The following is an 18,895-nucleotide window of genomic DNA, read 5'->3' as shown; positions in this document are numbered from 1 at the left end:
TGTCGTCAACTATTTCATTACTTCAATATTTCTTCGTTCATTGTAACATGTATTTGTTTCAATATTCATTTCATTTAGTTCTAATTAGTTAAATATTTTTTTATTTAAATACTTAACTTGTTTTTTATGTCGATATCTTTTGTTTCTATATTTATCTATTTATATCAATAATTATTTTGTTCAGTTTTTATTTATTTAAATATCTAATTACTTAAATATTCCATTTTAATATTTATTGAATTGTTTCCACATTTATTTATTTCACTTTTACATTCATTTGTTGCTTCTGTGACAGGGGTGCCAAATAAATAATTAACATAATGAAATACTTCATGCCACGTAATTGCTGATTTAATGACTTATTTATTATTTATCTAATTTTGGCTAGCGAATGCCTCGACGTGCGAGTTGAATTCCTTCCGTGACCAAGCTCGTATCTCAATTCAATACTCGATCTGTGTATTCCGGCCCCCCTGAGAAAAACCCTTGGACCCAGTCTGACCCCTGCTAAAAAGCACAACACAAAAAAATCCTTCAACTTTATTTAATGTAATCACGCTAAAATGACACTTCGGATCTTTAAATTGACAACTTGATTTCATAGCTAGCGAAAGGCCGATTACAGAGTCAAATGAATCCGAATGTTTCAAATAATCAATGGGGAACCTTGAGCGCACTTATTTCCTTTTAAACATGTTAACACGCTAAGTCGCCCGTTTGATTGTTGTTAGCAGTGGAAACAGCCACGCGGTACCAACTTCCAACAAGAACAGAAGAAAGAGTTTCCTTCGGTAATAGATATAAAGTCATCTATTCCAGGACTGTGGCCATCATAAAACATTTATTAACAAGTGTACAGGCAACTTTGAAGTCACATTTTCTGTCATGCACATGAAAAAAGTACAAAAACAAGCAGCCTTTGAGTGTCCTGATTCGGGCCCGGCCGATATTGACCTTTTTCATATTTCAATCTTATTCTGCCAAATAGCAGCAAAGGTCCCGACAAATCCGCACGGGTTTTATTTGATGTTTCGTAGGATGCGTCTCGCGTGCGTGCTCTTCAAGGCCCCGAGCGCCCCCTCCAGGATGGAGATGAGGTGCAGGAGGGAGCCCAGGTCCACGCGGAGAACCCGGCCGCGCACCTCCGTGCCGGAACCGTGCCCGTGCGTCAGGTGCAGCCTGGTGGTCAACGTGGGCGCCGCCTGCCGGCGGAGGGAGCGACTGGCCAACTGCGAAGGGGACGCAGGACGACATCGGCGTCGCTTTTAAGCGCGCACGTTCGTGCACGTACGTACACACAGGAAAACTCACCACGCACACGTTCATGCACACACGTATACATATATACATGTACTATGACCACAAATGTACGTCACTCACGCACACAAATATGAACACTCACACGCGGATAGGTAAACTCACAGACACACAGTGCATGCGCACACACACGTACGTACACACGCATGCACACACCTGTACATCCAGCCTCCACTCCAGGTTGTGGTAAGCGGGCATGCTGGAGGGCACCAGACTCAAGATGCCGCGGATCTCACTGCGATGCTGCAGGTACAGCTGCCAAAAAAGACAATCGATCCATTACCAATACATAATCAATTAGTGATCGTGTTTGTCACGGCCCAACACAATCTCCATAACGTCAAAAAGAATCTAACCTCACCTGAAGGAGGCTCTGGTTAAGCTCGTCACCAAATTCCAAAGACAACACTGAGTCCACAAAGTCCACCTCGGACAACTACACACACACACACACACACACACGCACACACGCACAAAAAGGGCGTCAAATGATTGGGTAACGAGACAGCATGTGCAGTGTAACCAGAGGATGCGTCGCCGTAGAAAGCATGTCCCAATGGCGAGAAAAAATAACGCAGGTGATGGACTGAACGGCGAACGCCGCTGACGTTCGACTAGAGCCACGCACTGAGTCAGTGGCACATTTCTTGCTCGTCATGAAAACTCCTTTCCCAGTCTTGTTTTGGTTGCTTGGTAGTTTTGCGTGTCACAAAAGCAACAACAAAAAAGAAACATTCGCATCCAGGTCACCGTTCCGCTTAACCCAAAAGTCGATCCCCATCGATTCCTGGAAAAGCAAAGCGCGCGCAGTGGCCGTGAACGCGGGCGAGCGAAGCGAGAATGTGGAGGCGGCGTGCGACAGGTGCTGTGTGAGAGTGTGGAGGCGACCGTGTGTTTGGAGCTCTGGGTGACGAGGTACATGAGAGCCTCCACGCCGTGCCGCACCGTTTCCACGGGCACCGACAGCTTCCCTGGCAACACACAGCGACAAATCACCTTTCCCCTTTGAAATCAAGTCAAGTGAAATTCATCTTTTCAGCCCAAGAAAAATAAAACAAATCCATAGCTAGGAAGGCTTGGTGAGTGATTTCCGGGTGCTTTTTTTTTTTTTTTTTTGCATCTCGAACTTTGGGATACCAGAGAAAATACGTACCGTGACGTATATATATATAAAGAGGCACGGCGATGGACGGAGCTTTCTTTTGCAAAAAAAAAGAGGTTGTCGAGGTGCGGTCTACTCCTCCGGCGGGAAAACGTTCCTGTTTAGGCGTCGACATCAGCGCTTCCAAATTTTGCCACGCCGGACCGGGGCCCCCGCCGGCCCTTTCACACTGAGCGGCAAGCACAGCGCGGCGTGAAAAAAGGCCTTAAGAGGATGGCGGACGTTCAGAAGAGTGTGGGGAAGATCAATACGAGCCTGGGGAGGTTCATACAGCTTTCAAATATGTGGAAATAATCAAGAAAAAGGTGTGTTCCACACTTGGTGGATTTCACCTATTGCGAGGGTGGTCCGGAACCTAACCCTGGGATAAAAGAGCGATTACTGGATTTCTCTTTATTATTATTGTTGTTTTTGTTATTATTTTTGTTGCTATTATTACTCTCTTTCTTTCCTGTTGAAAATGTTTTTTTTTTTTTTTACTGTGTGATATGGATCCTCTGGGTCGAAAATAAAGAATAAAGTACTAGTGAAAAGATTTTTGTAATGTGTTTTTTAATGAGGCAAATAGCACGCTATAATATTATACTTTATAAAAACGTAGTGTAATAAGATAATTAAACAGAATGAATCAGTTTGTGATTTCATGCTTCCATTTATTGTGTTGCTCCTTCTGCTGTGCCCACCTTGACAACCGGGTGGCAGTACTGAACAATACAGTCAGGAGACACAAACGAAGAAGAGTCACCACAATTTTAAATGACTCAGTAAGTAGCGAAATAGTATTTAACGTTTTTCACAGAGGCTACACGCCTATAAGTATTATGATATTTAGACTTTACCGACCTGATCGGCTTGATCGGTATCGACCGATAATTAGCAATTTCTGCTGATCGGCTTTAATGTCATAATTATCCGATCAAAGACGTCATTGATCGGCTTCGCAAAAGGAATTTACTGCGTGTCGCCATCGTGTACAGTATATTTGAATCCAAAAGCTAGTTTCTTTTTAGCCTTGTCGCGTGTCTTTTGACATAGTACTGTGAATATCTGACTGCCAATAAAGTTATTTAATAAAAAAAACAACAAAAACATGTCAGCGGTGTGGGACAGACAACACGCCTGAGACAAACAACCATAACGCTACAATCAGACGACAAGACAAATCTGCTCTTCCACGATTGCACTATGTCAGACTACTGCAAAAAAATCTTGCATTCCGATACCACCGTATCCCGTCTTTTACGATCACGGGGCTTTATCTTGTCAACTCAAACGCGACCGGATACACTCGTTACCATGGCGACGACATCACGACGCCTGTATTATAAGAACAACATGAGGAAAAACGTTTGCCGGTGGTTACCGGTGCTCAGGAGAGGACGTTCATTCAAGGATTGCTTGAGGAATGTTCACTTACTGTTTAATACCATACGGCTCGCAAGCAGGTAACAAAACGTTACGTAGCAAGTTAGTGCTAGCACTGACGGTTGTATGTAAACATGCCGGCGTTCTGTCGAATCATGCTCTAAAGTTTTGGTCTGTGTGTGAAGTTATTGAATTACAGTAAGTTAGCACCCATTAATTCATTAAGTCATGTTGTAATGTTGGTTTGACCTGACCGATTAGAAAACCTGACCTGAATAGAGAATACTTTTGAAGATACTCAGTATACAGTACACAAGTATAGACAGTAAATGAACAAGTCATTTAAATAGAACTTTGCTCCATCTTGTGATCATTTATCGTTTTTTTTTTGTTTTTTTTAAACTCGCCGACCGGTGATCGGCCCTAAAAATCCTGTTCTTATAAAGCCTAGTGATATTGTCTGTCTACATGTATTGCTTCGTTTGCGTTCAAATACCCATTGCTCAAAGGGGTATCATGCCGCAACTATCGGTGCTAATCATTAGCCCATCTAAGGCGTTATTCATTGTGTTAGCATTAAGCTAGCCGGGGCATTCATAAGCCAAAGCTGTTTTTTTTTTTTTTATACATAACGTGTAATTCTCTTTACTTTATATTTACTTTGACAGTAAACTCCAACTGGAAGCGGCACAGCAAATTTACCCATTGAGGGACAAGTAAAGGTGATCTTATCTTTACTTATTAAACAGCCTGTAGCCTCTTTTTTGAAGAATCGTTCTCCGTCTGCTAAACTGCGGCTCGTTGTCAAGTCACTTGCGTTCTCGCTGCGCTCGCCAATCAAAGCAAAAAAAAAATAAATAATAATAATTGCTTTGTGTGGAACAACGTTGTCATCCTTCACTTTAATAGAGAGGATGAAATTTGCTTACTGGCAGCTCCGTCGTAGACTTTGGGGCTGATTCCTCTCCTTAGGAACTCCAGGGCGATGCGGCCAAACTCTCCAACCACTAATACGACGACACAAGCACAGAAACTGTGTCGGGATTTGTCTTCCATGACAGCGTTGATCAAGAGTTTTTGCAGGTAACCTGTGGGCTTCATTGCTGCCCTTCTGGGTCCAGCTCGCTTCATTTTTGTCGAACCACAAAGGGAGGAATTTTGGTCTGATTTTGTCATTTGCAACTTCAACTTGTTAAATATATCAATAATACACCGTTGAGACCAACTCGCACCTTTTGGCTCTATTGTGGCCACTTTTGGCCAACTGAAACTCATAATATTCTTGTTATTTACACGATTGAAACAGACAATTTGGGTAAAATGGTTTTACTCAAGACTTAACACTTGGAAATTTTTGTTTTTTGTGTGTTTTCTACAAGATGACATCATTTATACATTTTTGGACACGAGTGCAATTTCATGTAATATTTTGAGTTTCTGAAAGAGGCGTTTAATGGCTTTACTGCACTCCATAATGACGCATTTAAAAAAAAAAAGTGGAGATTTACATTTTGTTCAGAAAAGTGCCACATAAAAGTGATTTATTATTATAATTGTGATTAATTTTAGAAACACTAAAAATTAGCAATACTACTGCAAATACAATTAAAAAGAACATTTTTAGATATTGTTCTGGAATGTGAATGGTTAAAAGATAAAACTGGATAATGTATGCGAATGACAAGAACTGGTAGTTGAAAACTTAACACAAATGTTTAAACTTTTGTGAGGTTTACATATGATTGAACGGTGGGAAGTTCTTAAATGTTTAGGTCCGGACTAACAGCAACATTTGATATGCTGATTATCTGTTTTGTGCATTGTGCTTGCTTTTGTTTTTTGGGGGGTCTGTTATTTGTTTAACAGTACTTGTTTGTTTGAATGTTATTCTTTTTATCTTATGTTTCCAGGTGTTACTCTGTGTAACAATTAATGAATGCTGAGCAATAGAGCAACTAAAAGGTACGCAGCCTCAGACATGACTCGGGGGGAAACAAACGACTCTTTCGTGCGCACGAATCGGTTTGTTCCCCCCCCCCCTGGTTTCTGCGGCTCCGTAAAATAAAGCAAAACTAGAAAATAAAATCATTCAAATTACAGACTACCAAAAAACGGCCGCATGAGGTTGAATGGGAGGGAAAAAAATCCACCAAGGCTCGAGGGCTAACTTATTATTTTTGGAGGTTTTGTACATTGTTGTTGTTCTGTTGTTTTTATTGTGAGTGTGATGAAAGCGGTCATCGTCCTCAAGTCAGATCTCGTGACAGGCACAGTCTAACAAGAGAATGAATAATTTTTTTTACCTGCCGCGTCCACTTTGGTGAGGAAGGCGAGGTGTTCTTTATGTTCTTCGGACAAAACGAGCAGCATATTGCCTCCAAGTGCAAGTTTGAACGGCCACAAATCCAAATGCGCTCGACAAGAAATCTGCAGCAACCCGGAAGTCTGTCACGACTTCCCCCCTACTACGCTTAGTCTTCTTCTTCGCGGCCTTTTTTTTTTTTTTTGCTTCACCAGGTTTCACACTTAATTTGCTGCCACCTCTGGTCACAGTGTGAAATGCACTCTAGAATTACGACTGGACGAGCTTTTACAGTATTATTTCAAGATCAAAATGTGTAATCTGAAATCATTGTAATGGACATTTATTGAATTTTATAATACTGGAAGTATCCAAATGTGTATTAATTATAATATACATATATAATCAGAATTCTGATTCATCTACGTCAAATCTCATTAATCATACTTTATTAATCTATATGAAAATTAGGCCAACTGAGTATTACAAAGTGCATTATTGTAAGTGGATATGTATTGTTTTTTAAACAATTGAAAAACTAGGGTCAATTTCAATTATATTACAAAAAGTTTTATTTATTGAATATACGGTATATCTCATGAATCGCTTTTATTGATCGTTTTTAATCTAGAGTGAAATCTCTCATTTAACAAGTTAATTTGAAAATTTTACTCATCAGCAGCAGGATTTGAAATAATAAATCATCATCTATGACATTCCTGTCCCAAAGCTCACCACAAAACAAATCTGAAGTTTTTAACGACAACTGGTTGGTGTGCGCGCGCGTATGTGAGTCAGTCATCTAGCACTCGAGATTGAGTCATTGTAAAACATTTATTGTGGGTACAAAAAGTTGCGTTAAAATGACAAGTCCCCCCAAACCTCCCCCCCGACACACAACAAAACGGGTCTCTGAGGCACTGACTAAAACTTGGGTGCTTATGTTCAATACTTGATCACATTCTATCATGACACTAATTATGCATTTTTTTGTGCGTTTCTCAAAACGTACAAATGTTAGCGCTGGCCAACAGACTGGCGAACCATCATCGAACGGTCACATTTACGCCTCAATGGGAATCATCAGCGGAGAATCAATTACAATTTCAAATGCAGTACAATCTAGCGGAGGTCATAAACACCCAAACTCAATCACACAGAGATCCTTAAGACAAAATTAAAGTCATATTGAATGTAAACAAACTGATTACACTGCCAAAAAACTAAAATATCTATAGTGTAAAACATGGCATGAAAACACAGACACACACAAACACCATGTCACAAAAGGCGTGTTAAAAGCAACACGCATCACGTGACCTGTGCATTTTCTTCCAGAAAAATAAAAAAAGGTCAGTTTAAATATTTGTGTATAGTTTTGTCTTCGGCGTCATTTGAGCAGTCAAAGTGAGATGACAAATCAGGGTGCAAATTACACCTTTTGAACGCTTTGGATGAAAAGCTCAAATCGAGTCTGCTGGAACCGCGCAGGAAATAAAGGCTGCGAGTTACGGACCCGCGAGCGGAAACACTCTTTTCACACTCTTGAAATTGTGGCAATTAATTCATAAACTGACCAAATTCTGCAAATTTTCAACATTGGAAATTTTCCATTGGAATTAACGGGAAACTTGAAGGTTGGCTCTTAAAAAGGATTTGAATCATAATTTTGACCAAGACAACCCAGATTTCCTGCAGTATACGAGTGCCCCAACTTGTTGTATTGTCTCTAGTTACAAGCCGTCGCTTGGTAGTTTTGTTTTTTTGCTTTGTGTTGTGAGCAAGCATCAGATATGCTGCCGCTCGAGTGAAGCGCTGAGGAAAAAAAAAAAAAAAAATGGCGAAAGGTACAAGAATGCCTTCACATGTGGGCAAGGAGAGCTCTCCATTTTGCATGGATATTTACTTATGATGAAACTAAATGTTTAAATTCATGCATGACTGATAACTTTCCGTTAAATGACCCTCAATTCCCAGTTAATTCCCATGGAAACTTTCCAATTTGGACTATTTCTAAAATCCCCGACCTGAACTCAAATATTCCACCCATACTAATGAAAGGAGCACCCCCCCCCCCTTGTAGTGTTCAATATATTGGAACTGTTCAAAGGAGCAATAAATCAATTTGCCCTCAAGTGGCTCTAAAATGTTGACAAAACGAGGAGACCATCTTACGGTGTGGGCAGTCAGTAGGCTCCACACTAAACTCAAAGGTTGATTTTATTAAAAAAAAAAAAAAAAGTGAAAGAAATCTTTAAAAATCAACCTTTGTGATGGTTTGTCGACAACGGCGGCAGCGCAATTGTAGCCCTTCAAGAAGGTGGTTTAAAAAAATCTATTTCTGAGTCCGGTGGTGACGCTGGCAGTGGGAACGTTATTGGCCAACAACAAACCAAACACGTTGTCAAAAACAACGCAAAAAAACAAAAAACTCACAGTTGCTATCAAAGTGTGGCGGCGGCGGCTAAGAAAAATGAGGAGGTGTTTGTCTGGATGCGGGCGGAGCGGCTCCAAGGTTCCCCGCCGAGGCTTCACATGACGGCGCACTCTCTGGACGACATTTTGGCCTGGCGGGACACACCACAGCGACGTTTGTTACAAATACACCAAAAGCACACCAAACTTTCTGAGCATGGCTCCTTCAGACGTTTTACTGCGGAATGATATCGTCACCTATTACACCATAAAACGCTTCCTCCTTCATTCTGTGAATTTATCGTTTTCGACATCTGTTGTAACGTTTAGTAAACATTGTTTCAATAGTGTTCATCGTTTTCATTGATAGTTCTTAATAAAATGTTGATGTACTCTTGCTCCCGGTTCGGATGCTTTAAAAGGGGCAGTTTAAAAACAAAAACAATCATGACAATCGTGAACGAACAATGAAAAAAAATCTAGTGATTTTTGTTTTGCCATTATCGCCCCAGCGTATTTATGGGAATTAATAAACCAGCAAATCACGATATTGAAGGTTGGATTTTAACTTCTGTGATTGGCAGGCAACCAGTTCGGGGTGTACCCCGCCTCTCGCCCGAAGACAGCTGGGATGGGCTCCAGCACGCCCGCGACACTTGTGAGGCTAAAGCGGTACAGAAAATGGATGGACGGATGGCTTGTTGACTGGCAGCCATTTTAGAGCATTTTGACCGAGCTTTCGAGACCCCCAGAATATTGTGTTCTTTGACAACGTAAGCATCAAAACTACCAAAAGAGTCGACACTCCTTTTCGCCTGAAAAAAATGTCTCGTGCTTTTCGTTCTTTAGTAAGCCAATGCTAATAGCTTGTTCAAATATTATAGTTACTGTAAAAATGGGTTTGGTTACAAAATTTACACTTGGAATATCTTAACGTTATAATTTATTGCATACAACGAATCGTGGTACAGATTCACACCTACACGTTGAAAAATGTACTTGATTCTATATGCCGGTTGGGTTCGTGTTGACAAATACAAACGTCCACGGCGGCGAATGAGTTGGAGAAAATATATCTTAGCATAACCCTGACTAAAACAAGCGCAGTTGAATATGAAGAGCCTATCGACTAGAAGGATTGAGAAAAAAGAATGCAGTGGCTCAGCTTGAGAAGCTCAAGAGAAGATGAAGATGCTTTTTTTTAAAAATGATTATTATTTGCATGTTGAATGGCTCTTCATTTAATATTTTCCAATTTTTTTAATGCATTTCCAAAAGTCCCATCTTAACTTTCAGTGTAATTTACCAGAAACAATCCACTCCTTTGCAGCCCTCCTAATAAACAATCATTCCAAAAGGGACACTCATGAAACCTCACCCTCTTGTGCACCACTTCCTCCTCCTCCTCTTCCTCCTCTTCCTCTCCGTTTTGCACTTCCACCTTCTTACTGAAGCTCCGTCTGGCCACTTCCTGTTGGCCGGCATGCAACACAGACACGGCGTGAGACAAACTGCCGTACCGTTAAATTTGCCGTCGCTCGACGGGCGGACGCCGTTACCTCGCCGTCGGAGTTGACCAAGCTGGTGACCATATCACTTCCTGTGCCCCAGGAAGCCTGGCTTTTCCACAGGAGATCAGAAGGCGGACTGTGGGCCACGCCGGCGTCTGCGGACCACACCTACGCACGATCGCGATAACGTGTTAGTGCGGTAACTGACGTCCCCCCTCCACCCTCAAATTGTTATAAAAGCTCATTAACACATTCACTGTCATTGACGGCTTTAGAAGTCAAATATCAATGTTAACTGGGAAGGCTGGCAGTGAATGAGCCAAGATTAAACCATAAACACCACAACGTATGAGCAAAGTCCTCTTACAGTGACTGTCTGTCCCGCTTTGAGAACAAACTTTGGCGAGAACTTGTAAACGATCTCGTCCGCGTCGTCCACTTGTCTCTTCAGCCTCCAGTTTCCTAAAGGCTGGTCCTGAACCGCACACACAGCACATTTTAACACGACAAACAATCCAACGGACGAGCAAAGGCGCACACACGCACCTGCTCCGTGTCGTTAGCCAGGGTGACCGAGTTTCCGTCCATGTCGGTGGGCGAGATGGAGACGGCGCCGCTGGCCGTGTCCTCCTCAGTCGCCAGCATCAGCTCCTCGCCCGGCGCGTCACCTGACTCCAGGTCCCCCCTCCTACGCTTGGAGGTGCGGGACGAGGACGAGCCCGTCACCCTGGAGACGGTGACGCGCGAAGACGGGCTGGGAGACAACTTGAGCCTGGAAGGAGAGGCCCCGCCCGCCCATTTGTCAACGTCGGCATTATTCGTCCCTTTGTGTGTACAGTGGCGCCTTGACACACGAGTGACCCGATGTAAGTTTTGGGAAATTTCTTTTTGCTCCGACTTGCGAGCACAAACTTGAGAAACGGTGGCAGTGAAGTAAATATTTCTTCAAATGTACACATTTCGTCCTCAAATATTTGACTTTTTATCTCAAAAATCTTGACTATCTTTCTTGAAAATTAGACTATGTTTTCCCCCCTCAATGAGAATTTGAGCAAAATTCATGACTTTGCCCCTGCACACTTCTCCAAAATTTGAATTTTGGTCAAATATGACTTATTTTATCCTCAAATATAATTTATAAAATATATTTTACTCCCCCCCCCCCCCCTTTTCTTTAATATCAGATTGCCGTGCTTGCGTGAATTTTCTCCAGGTACTATGACCCCCACCCCCCCACATTCTTGTGAATGCTTGTTTGTCTATCTATATATGCTCTGACTTGAGGAAGATAATAAAAGTTAAATGTTTAGATCAAGAGTTATTTCTTTTTCAAATCAATCGTTTGCATATTTTTAAGACCTAATTAAGCCTAACGAGCCCACCTGTGCTCCTCTCCCTCCAGGAGCTTCCTGTAGGCGTTGATCTCCATGTCCAGCGTGAGCTTGACGTCCAGGAGCTCCTGGTACTCGGAGAGCTGGGCGTTCATGCGCTGGCGCAGGTCGTTCATCTCGCGGTCCTTGGCCTCCATCGCGCGCCGGTGCTTGTCCCGGTCCGACGACAGGATGTCCTCCAGCTCGCGGACGCGGTCCTCGGCGGCGGCCGCCTACACGCAAATATGGTTAATGACGACGCCGGGCCGGATCCGGGCGGTGAAGTCGCCAAGGGGCGCGCGGGTACTTGTTTCTGCAGGGCGCTCAGCTGGTAGGCCAGACCCTCGATTCTCATTCGGGACTCCTGCAGCTCCTCTCTGGCCGTGCGCACGGCCTTGTCGTTCATCGCCGACGACACCTTGGCGTTGTCCAGCTACACGCGGCCAGACGAAGAAAAAGAAAGACGCGTGACGATGCATTTGGGGGACACACAATTCTGATTCTGGAAGGAAAGGAAGGAAGATGTGGCGCTCGCTCACCTTGGCCTGGAAGGTCTGCTCCAGTTCCTCCTTGTAGAGAGTGACCTGGTCATCGTGCTGCTTCCTCAGGTCCTGACAGACGAGCGCACACGCACAAATTGACATCAACAGTGGAACACCTCACACACACACACACACACGCATACCTGTAAAGCTTGGGACAGTTTGAACTCGTAGTCCTGTCTGACACCAGAGTCCACCTCCACAATTCTCTGCTCTTGTCTGCGCCGAGACTCCCGAACCTCCTAAATCAACACGCATATAAACACACACATTTGCGCAACAGTCATGTTCTTCACACCTTCTACTGTCCTGACGCAACAAGTGTTGCTTTCTGCGAGGACATGGTTTGTGTGTGTGAGACCTGACCTCCTCGAACATGTTCTTCCTGAACTCCAGCTCCTCGCTGAGCGACTGTGAGCGGTTCTCCAAGTCCACGCGCATCAAGGTCTCGGCCTCCAGCTGCCGCTTGGCGACGGCGTGTGCGTCCTCCGCCTGCGCACCGTCAACCACATCAACGCGTTACACTACACCAGACAATGTGAGCATCGAGTGGGCCCGTGTTAGGCAAACGGGTGTCGGCAAACCGTTCGCAAAGCTTCGAAGACGATTAAAAATCACGAATATCCATGCCAGGCCACAAGTTGGCGACACGTGTAACAACTACTACTTGCTTCATGTAAACTTTGCTGCCTATGTTACAACTGTTATAACACAGCAACAGCAGAGTGGTCCACCGTTGTTGTTTTGGTAGTTATTTTCTCCAATATGTCTACACTGAGCGTTAAACATGTCATCAATTGAACACTGCTCTCTATATACTGTATTATTATTTGAATAAAATGGAATAGAAAAAATAGCAATGAGCAAAACCACAATCGGCATCCGTGTTCAGTTGAGGGCTGGCCTTAAAATCACAACAAAAATCGGAGAAAATCCAATTATTCAAATCGAATTTTATTTGCTTGCTTTGTAAGTTATTTGCAGTCTGTGCACAACTGAAGTACGTCGCGGGGAACGCCATCTAAATGCCTCAACAACAAATTTGATCAGGCACCTGAAGAATGTACACGAGGAGGACCACGCCGCGTTCAAGCAACGCAGCGTGACAAAAAAAAAAAAAAAAAAGAAAAAACGGATGCAAACTCTGGACAACACCCGTCCATATAGCCGGGACAGCGTACAGTACACAAGTATATACAATAAATGAACAAGTCATGTAAATAGACTCCATCTTGCCATCGGCCCCCAAATCCTGATCGTGTAAAGCCTGGTAAATACGAAAGTGCACCTTAGCCAGCAGGCCTTTGACTTCGAGCAGGTCGGAGCTGAGCGCAGCATTCTGGCTGAGAGCGGTGGAGAGCGCCGCTTCGCTCTGGTTCAGTTGACTCTCCAAAGCGGCCGCCCGAGTCATGGCCGCCGCCAGGTCCGCATCCTTCTTCTTGCCGCTAGCACGCCGGGGGAACGAAAGAGCCGTCGTCAGTCATCATCTGACCAACGCTGACCGCGAGACGCTTTATGCTCTCAGGGACATTTTCAAATTTGGCACACTAGTAGTACAAAATGTTACTACCGAGACAAAACTGCGCACTAGTTGACAACTGTTTGCTACTTGTACTACGAGTGACATAGTAACATGTAGTTGTCCATCTAGTCTGACATAGTTGTCCTACTAGTGAGAATAAAGAGCATGCTAGTACAAGGCCCTTAAAAGCTGAAACGAATTTCCACAGAGTACCTTTTAGGTGAGCGCTTACCTGCGTGTGGCCTCTTCCAAGTCCGCCTGAGCCTTGCCCAGATCGATCTGCAGCCGAGCGCGCTCCCTGGCGGTTTCGTCCAGAACCCGGCGAGCGTCCGCCAACTCGGCCTCGTACAGGTGCTTCAGGCCGCTCACCTGAACACGAGAGAAAGGGATCACTCGGGCAATGAGATCACATTCGGGAACCAGTAAGACCAGCGGTCCAGAAAATGGAGGGCTGGCCGTGGCACTGTATGTGCAAGGTACTCTGTCATGCTGTAACTCCTCAAAAAAATGGTGCGACCAAATGAAAAAGTCGGTTGGACCAGTGCTACTCGTTCAAAAGTTAGTGTGAACTTGTACTACGATTAGTGCAAGTGATGGTATGTCCCAGCAAGGAATGCGAAAAATGTGCCGAGCCGATTTTCACGTGCTACGGCGCATAGCGCGTGCTCGCGCCACTTTTGTGTCGAATAGATGTTCGTCACTCATCTTATTTAACTGTAGACACACCAGCCTACAAATCCAATGAAAACTGACAACCGTGATGAAAGAAGATACTTCTTAAATAGAAACTTTATTCATCCTGTGAAGGATGCAAAAGCAGCAATATTCACACTCATATTAACAATGCAAAAAGAACCACCAAAGTAAGAGCAGCAATAAGTTCTTAAGAACACATTTTTGTGTTCTGTACAGTATGTAAAGACTAACTACTCTCTAAAAGTGGAGCCTTGGGGGTTGTGGGTAAATGTGTGAACTTTGCCATGTCAAACGACCACATTACGAACTTCTGCCACCAGTTTTTGCGAGGGCATCTACACAGACTGGCCGAGGGCAGTCGGTCCCAACCGGCTCAATGAGTAACCCCCGCTAGGATTTTACGAGGAAAAGAATGTGCTGCCGGGCAATTTTTGAGTGGCTCCGACTGCCTACTGACATCCATCGCGTAACCACTAAGGTATAAATAACAAATAGGTCGCAAATGGTTATTTATATCACCTCTGCTGCTGACCACTGGGGCTTACTGTACTCTTAACTCATTCACTGCCAGCCTTCCCAGTTAACATGGATATTTGACTTCTAAAGCCGTCAATGGCAGTGAATGTGTTAAATAGATGTCATTATCTTGATAGGAATAATTTAGGATACAATGTGTGAGCAAAAACAGATTTGAATGCTGGACAAATGTAAATCCACAAAACATGGTTGTTAAATCATTATAGTGTATATCACTTTTTTTTTTAAGCCATGACTGACTGTACAGTAGTGATGTTACAAGATGCGCAGTCTTCGAGGCATGTGTCGAGTAATGGAGGGGGCGTTTCCGCAAAGTGCGTATCGAGGCTTGCTTCATTTAGGGGCCGAGCCGGAAATAATGACGTCCGAAGCCTTGCTGCCCGGCTGTACCGCGTGACCGATTCGGGAAGCGCTTCAGGGTTTGCCGCGAGGTTTGACAGCAATCTAAACCCCTCATGCAGGCTCCATTCAAAATGTGTGTGTGTGTGTGTGTTTTATATAGAGTTGCGGTCAGCTCAGTCTGGATAAAGACTGTGACGTCTGTATAGGCTAATAGAGTTTGAAGAGTGTTGACAGCAGTTTGGACATAGCTTGGACAGTACTTCACACCTCGGAATCCTTGCAGAGGGTGCTGCCCGCTAAGCCGGCACCCTGGTCTAATAAGCCCACCGGTTGGTGCCCTCGACTCTCAACCTGGGGTATGGTGGTCGCCTGAGTTTGAACCCCAAGCAGGACCGCATATCAATTACCTTTGTTTATCAAAAACCGCATTTTCCACCGTTTCTTACTTTATTCATGGTTAAGTATTTATTGTGTTCACAGAAAGCAAGGTCAAATAAAACCTCACTGGGAGAGGAGAAATTACTGGACTCAAATTAAAAAATCTTGCTCTTGAATGAATCACTTCACACAAAAATCATGATAAACTGTTATTTCTAAATAAGCACTTTCAAAATCGTCTGCCCTCTTAAGCCCACGCCATTTTCCCAAAGTGACATTACACAAGCTGCCATACCCGTGATGAGGAACATTTTAAGCACACAGAAAACGTTCAAAAATAATATATTGTCCACTTTATCTTGGGAAATTACTTGGTCAAACGTCGTTTTGTAATACATAGTCATTCACAAGAGCCAAAAAGAGGCAAAAATGCAAGGCAGCACATACTGTATGCGGTCAAGATCCAGCTGCCTGTGATTATGCACGTGGCCAGCAGGGGGTTTCGTGTGCAATGAAGCATCAAGAAATGAACCATTACTCCAACCATTGGCTGAAGTGTTACAATGCTTCATCAAGCTTCATCTCGCCCATCACTAATGTACAGTATCTGGTGTTCGCCTCTTGGGGGCAGTGTGGCGCGGCACATGCATAAAGCTACACACATTAGCTGGGGGGAAAAGAAACCCTACAAGTCATGATTTCACTTTATTAATGTAACTCACAGATTCACAGATTTAGACGACATGTCTGAGAGTATTCTCATACTACCTGACTGTATGTGTTACGACGGTGTTTGTGTGTGAATATTCATTATAGGAAGGTAAATCCCTCCTGTGATCTAATACTAATTTAAGCTAACCCCTTAATAGGGTTTTCTAGTGTTAGCATTAAGATGGCGATGTTTCTAAAATGAAAATGTGTCTTGTATTCCTATGTACGGCAGCCGTGGCGAAGATCATCGCCTGCCACCGTGTGGGACCTAGGTTCAAGACCCCGACCGGACCATCCACCAACATCGCCCGGACTCACGGCCGCGGTGTCCTCGAGCGAGACGCCGATACCCCGAAATGCTCCCCGGGCGCTTCGGCTGCCCCCTGCTCCAGTGTGTTCCACTAACATGCGTATGTGTTCACTGTGATGGGTTTAATGCAGAGAAAAAATTTCATGTGCATGCATGCATGTTCATGACAATAAAAGGTGATTCTTCTTCTATTTTAACAACCCATGGAGTATTTGTTAATGATTTTTTTCTTTGCGTGTTTTGAGTGACACATTTCCAAATTGAACTTTGGAATTAATTACTTGAAAATAATTCTCATCGTTATTATATGCTGTCTCTAGGAACAAGATGGATTAAGTTATGAATGTTAGAAACTGATTTAACAAAACGGTCATAACTGAAATCTTGACCCCTCCCTTCTCAATTTCACAAGTTTTAAATATTCATATCTTTCTTAATATTTATCACAGGAAATTAATACTTCTTTAAAAGATCGGTCTTTTAGTGCTGGTTTCGTGTAAATCAATTCATATTTGAAACTTTACACACAGGGACAAAAGCTAGTTAAAAAAAGACACTAGCGTTTAGGCGGTGGTAAACTGAAAGCAAAGAGTCGTTTAATATATTGACTGTCGCCTGAGTTGCAACTGTGTCGAAGGTGGAGAATAACAATCATAAAAAAACAAATCAGTGAAGTAGTTAAGAAGGGAGGGGGCGTTGGTATCAAATGGCGCGCACAAGCAACCGCTCTATTTTCAAATTTTGAACAGCCGAGCAGTACTTTGACACTTAAAACGTTATCAAATGACCGAGTTCGCCGATATGAAGTTAAAAAATGGCTTGAAGACGAAGTATTTTGTTAGTTTTGTCCCACCCCCCCAAAAAAAAATAATTAAAAAAAACATATATATATATGAAAAGATCGACATTTGGCCGGTTGCCACCCACGTTTCATGTGATGTCCATTTATTGTATTTCTTTGAATATGAAGGAATAATCGACGCCAAGCGAAGCTCGTTGAGCCGAGACGGTTCTCGTTGCACTCACTCACTCACCTCCCTGGTGGTGACCTCCTCTTTCTCAGACACTTTGACCAGCAGCCGGTCGTTCTCCAGCTCCAGGGAGCGCACCCGCTCGATGTAGACGGCCAGCCGATCGTTGAGGTGCTGCAAGTCCTGCTTCTCCTGCAGACGAGAGATGCGGGTGGGTGAGAGGGGCGTCGAGGAGGAGGCGGCGGCGGCGGCAGCCGCCGACCGGCCAGCTTCACGGCTTGGGGTAGCAGTCGCCATAACGGCTCGGTCGCTTTTTGTTTTCTGACGAATCCTTCGGTCGTTGCGGCGGACAAGAGAACACACGCGTGTGCGTCCTCCTCGGCGAATTAGGACGAAAAAAAGAAAAGGAGGTTTGGCGAGCGAGGGAAGAATGGAGGCAGGCAAGCCAAGTAAGTCATCCACGGGCGGACGGGCAGCTTCTCGCTCGCTCGGAGACAGTGCTGAAAGGGATTCCAAAATGGCCGCCACAGCTGCCACCACCGCGCCAAAAGCAGGGAGCGTTTCCGGACGCGCGGTGCATCATGGGAAACCCCAGACAATTCAACCGCGAGTGACGTCACGGCTCAAGAACGCAGTACATACTTGCCATTATTCCATTGAAAAAGAAACCTATTTTACGGAAGCGTATTGCTGCCATCCCAGAAAAATACTAAACGTTAACTATGACGTTATAATGTGATAAGTATCACGTTTTACCGTGATGTTTCATGTTTTAAGCTTCCCAAAGTATCTGCTGCTAAAAAAAGAAAGCTAACAAAACCTTAAGATTTTACTCCTCTTTCATTGTCTTTATTAATGTAATTTCATGAAATAAATTCTTACTCCTATTTTCCGTCCTGCTTCTCTACACACGGGTGGCGGGCGTGCTGGCGCCCATCCCAGCTATCTTCGGGCGATAGGCGGGCTACACCCTCAACTGGTCGCCAGCCAATCAGGGCACATCGAAACAAAACCATTCCTGCCCACGGGCAATTTCGAGGCTTCAATCAACCGACCTGGCATGTTTTGGGCATGTGGGAGGAAACCAGAGCACCCGGAGAAAAGCCACCCAGGGAGCCCGGATTTGAATTTGATTTATTTATAAACAAATCATTATTAAACTACCTTAAATGAATAAATGTATCGTTGACTACAATTAATTCCTTTAATTTGACCGTATTCGTTAGAGCTCTATGATGCGTTACATTATTGTTTGACATACCATTTGAATCGCTTGTTTTAAATAAAGATTTATTTTTTATTTGGGATAAAAAAAAACATTGAAAAAAATTACCATTATCCCTTTCGCCTCGCTTGAAAATGCAAAGAATATGCAATTCATAATTTTGTGAAGGTAGTTGGTGATCTGCCTAACATTTGATGTTACTTGTTTAGTCTTTTTTAA

The 18,895-nt window shown here is 43.7% G+C and overlaps 2 protein-coding genes across 2 annotated transcripts; both read right to left on the bottom strand.

Moving 5' to 3' along the window:
• Positions 1-526: 526 nt before the first annotated feature.
• commd2 (COMM domain containing 2) lies at positions 527-6,323 on the bottom strand. Its single transcript, XM_061780092.1, has 6 exons — positions 6,148-6,323; positions 4,774-4,851; positions 2,206-2,288; positions 1,679-1,753; positions 1,474-1,572; positions 527-1,229 (listed from the first exon to the last, which is right to left on the bottom strand). Exons 1-6 carry the CDS (start codon positions 6,212-6,214, stop codon positions 1,020-1,022), a joined length of 612 nt encoding a protein of 203 aa, XP_061636076.1. The 5' UTR covers positions 6,215-6,323; the 3' UTR covers positions 527-1,019.
• Positions 6,324-7,813: 1,490 nt separating this feature from the next.
• On the bottom strand, positions 7,814-18,026 carry lmnb2 (lamin B2). Its single transcript, XM_061778918.1, has 13 exons — positions 17,515-18,026; positions 13,739-13,875; positions 13,273-13,429; positions 12,351-12,476; positions 12,128-12,226; positions 11,982-12,053; positions 11,750-11,875; positions 11,455-11,675; positions 10,619-10,844; positions 10,440-10,547; positions 10,121-10,240; positions 9,940-10,032; positions 7,814-8,713 (listed from the first exon to the last, which is right to left on the bottom strand). Exons 1-13 carry the CDS (start codon positions 17,746-17,748, stop codon positions 8,678-8,680), a joined length of 1,755 nt encoding a protein of 584 aa, XP_061634902.1. The 5' UTR covers positions 17,749-18,026; the 3' UTR covers positions 7,814-8,677.
• Between the last annotated feature and the right edge of the window lie 869 nt (positions 18,027-18,895).

This window comes from Phyllopteryx taeniolatus, chromosome 7 (genome assembly GCF_024500385.1).
Source record: "Phyllopteryx taeniolatus isolate TA_2022b chromosome 7, UOR_Ptae_1.2, whole genome shotgun sequence".
NCBI classification, from domain to species: domain Eukaryota; kingdom Metazoa; phylum Chordata; class Actinopteri; order Syngnathiformes; family Syngnathidae; genus Phyllopteryx; species Phyllopteryx taeniolatus.
The sequence above is the reverse complement of the archived record's forward strand: the minus strand, read 5'-3'. Positions and strand labels throughout refer to the sequence as shown.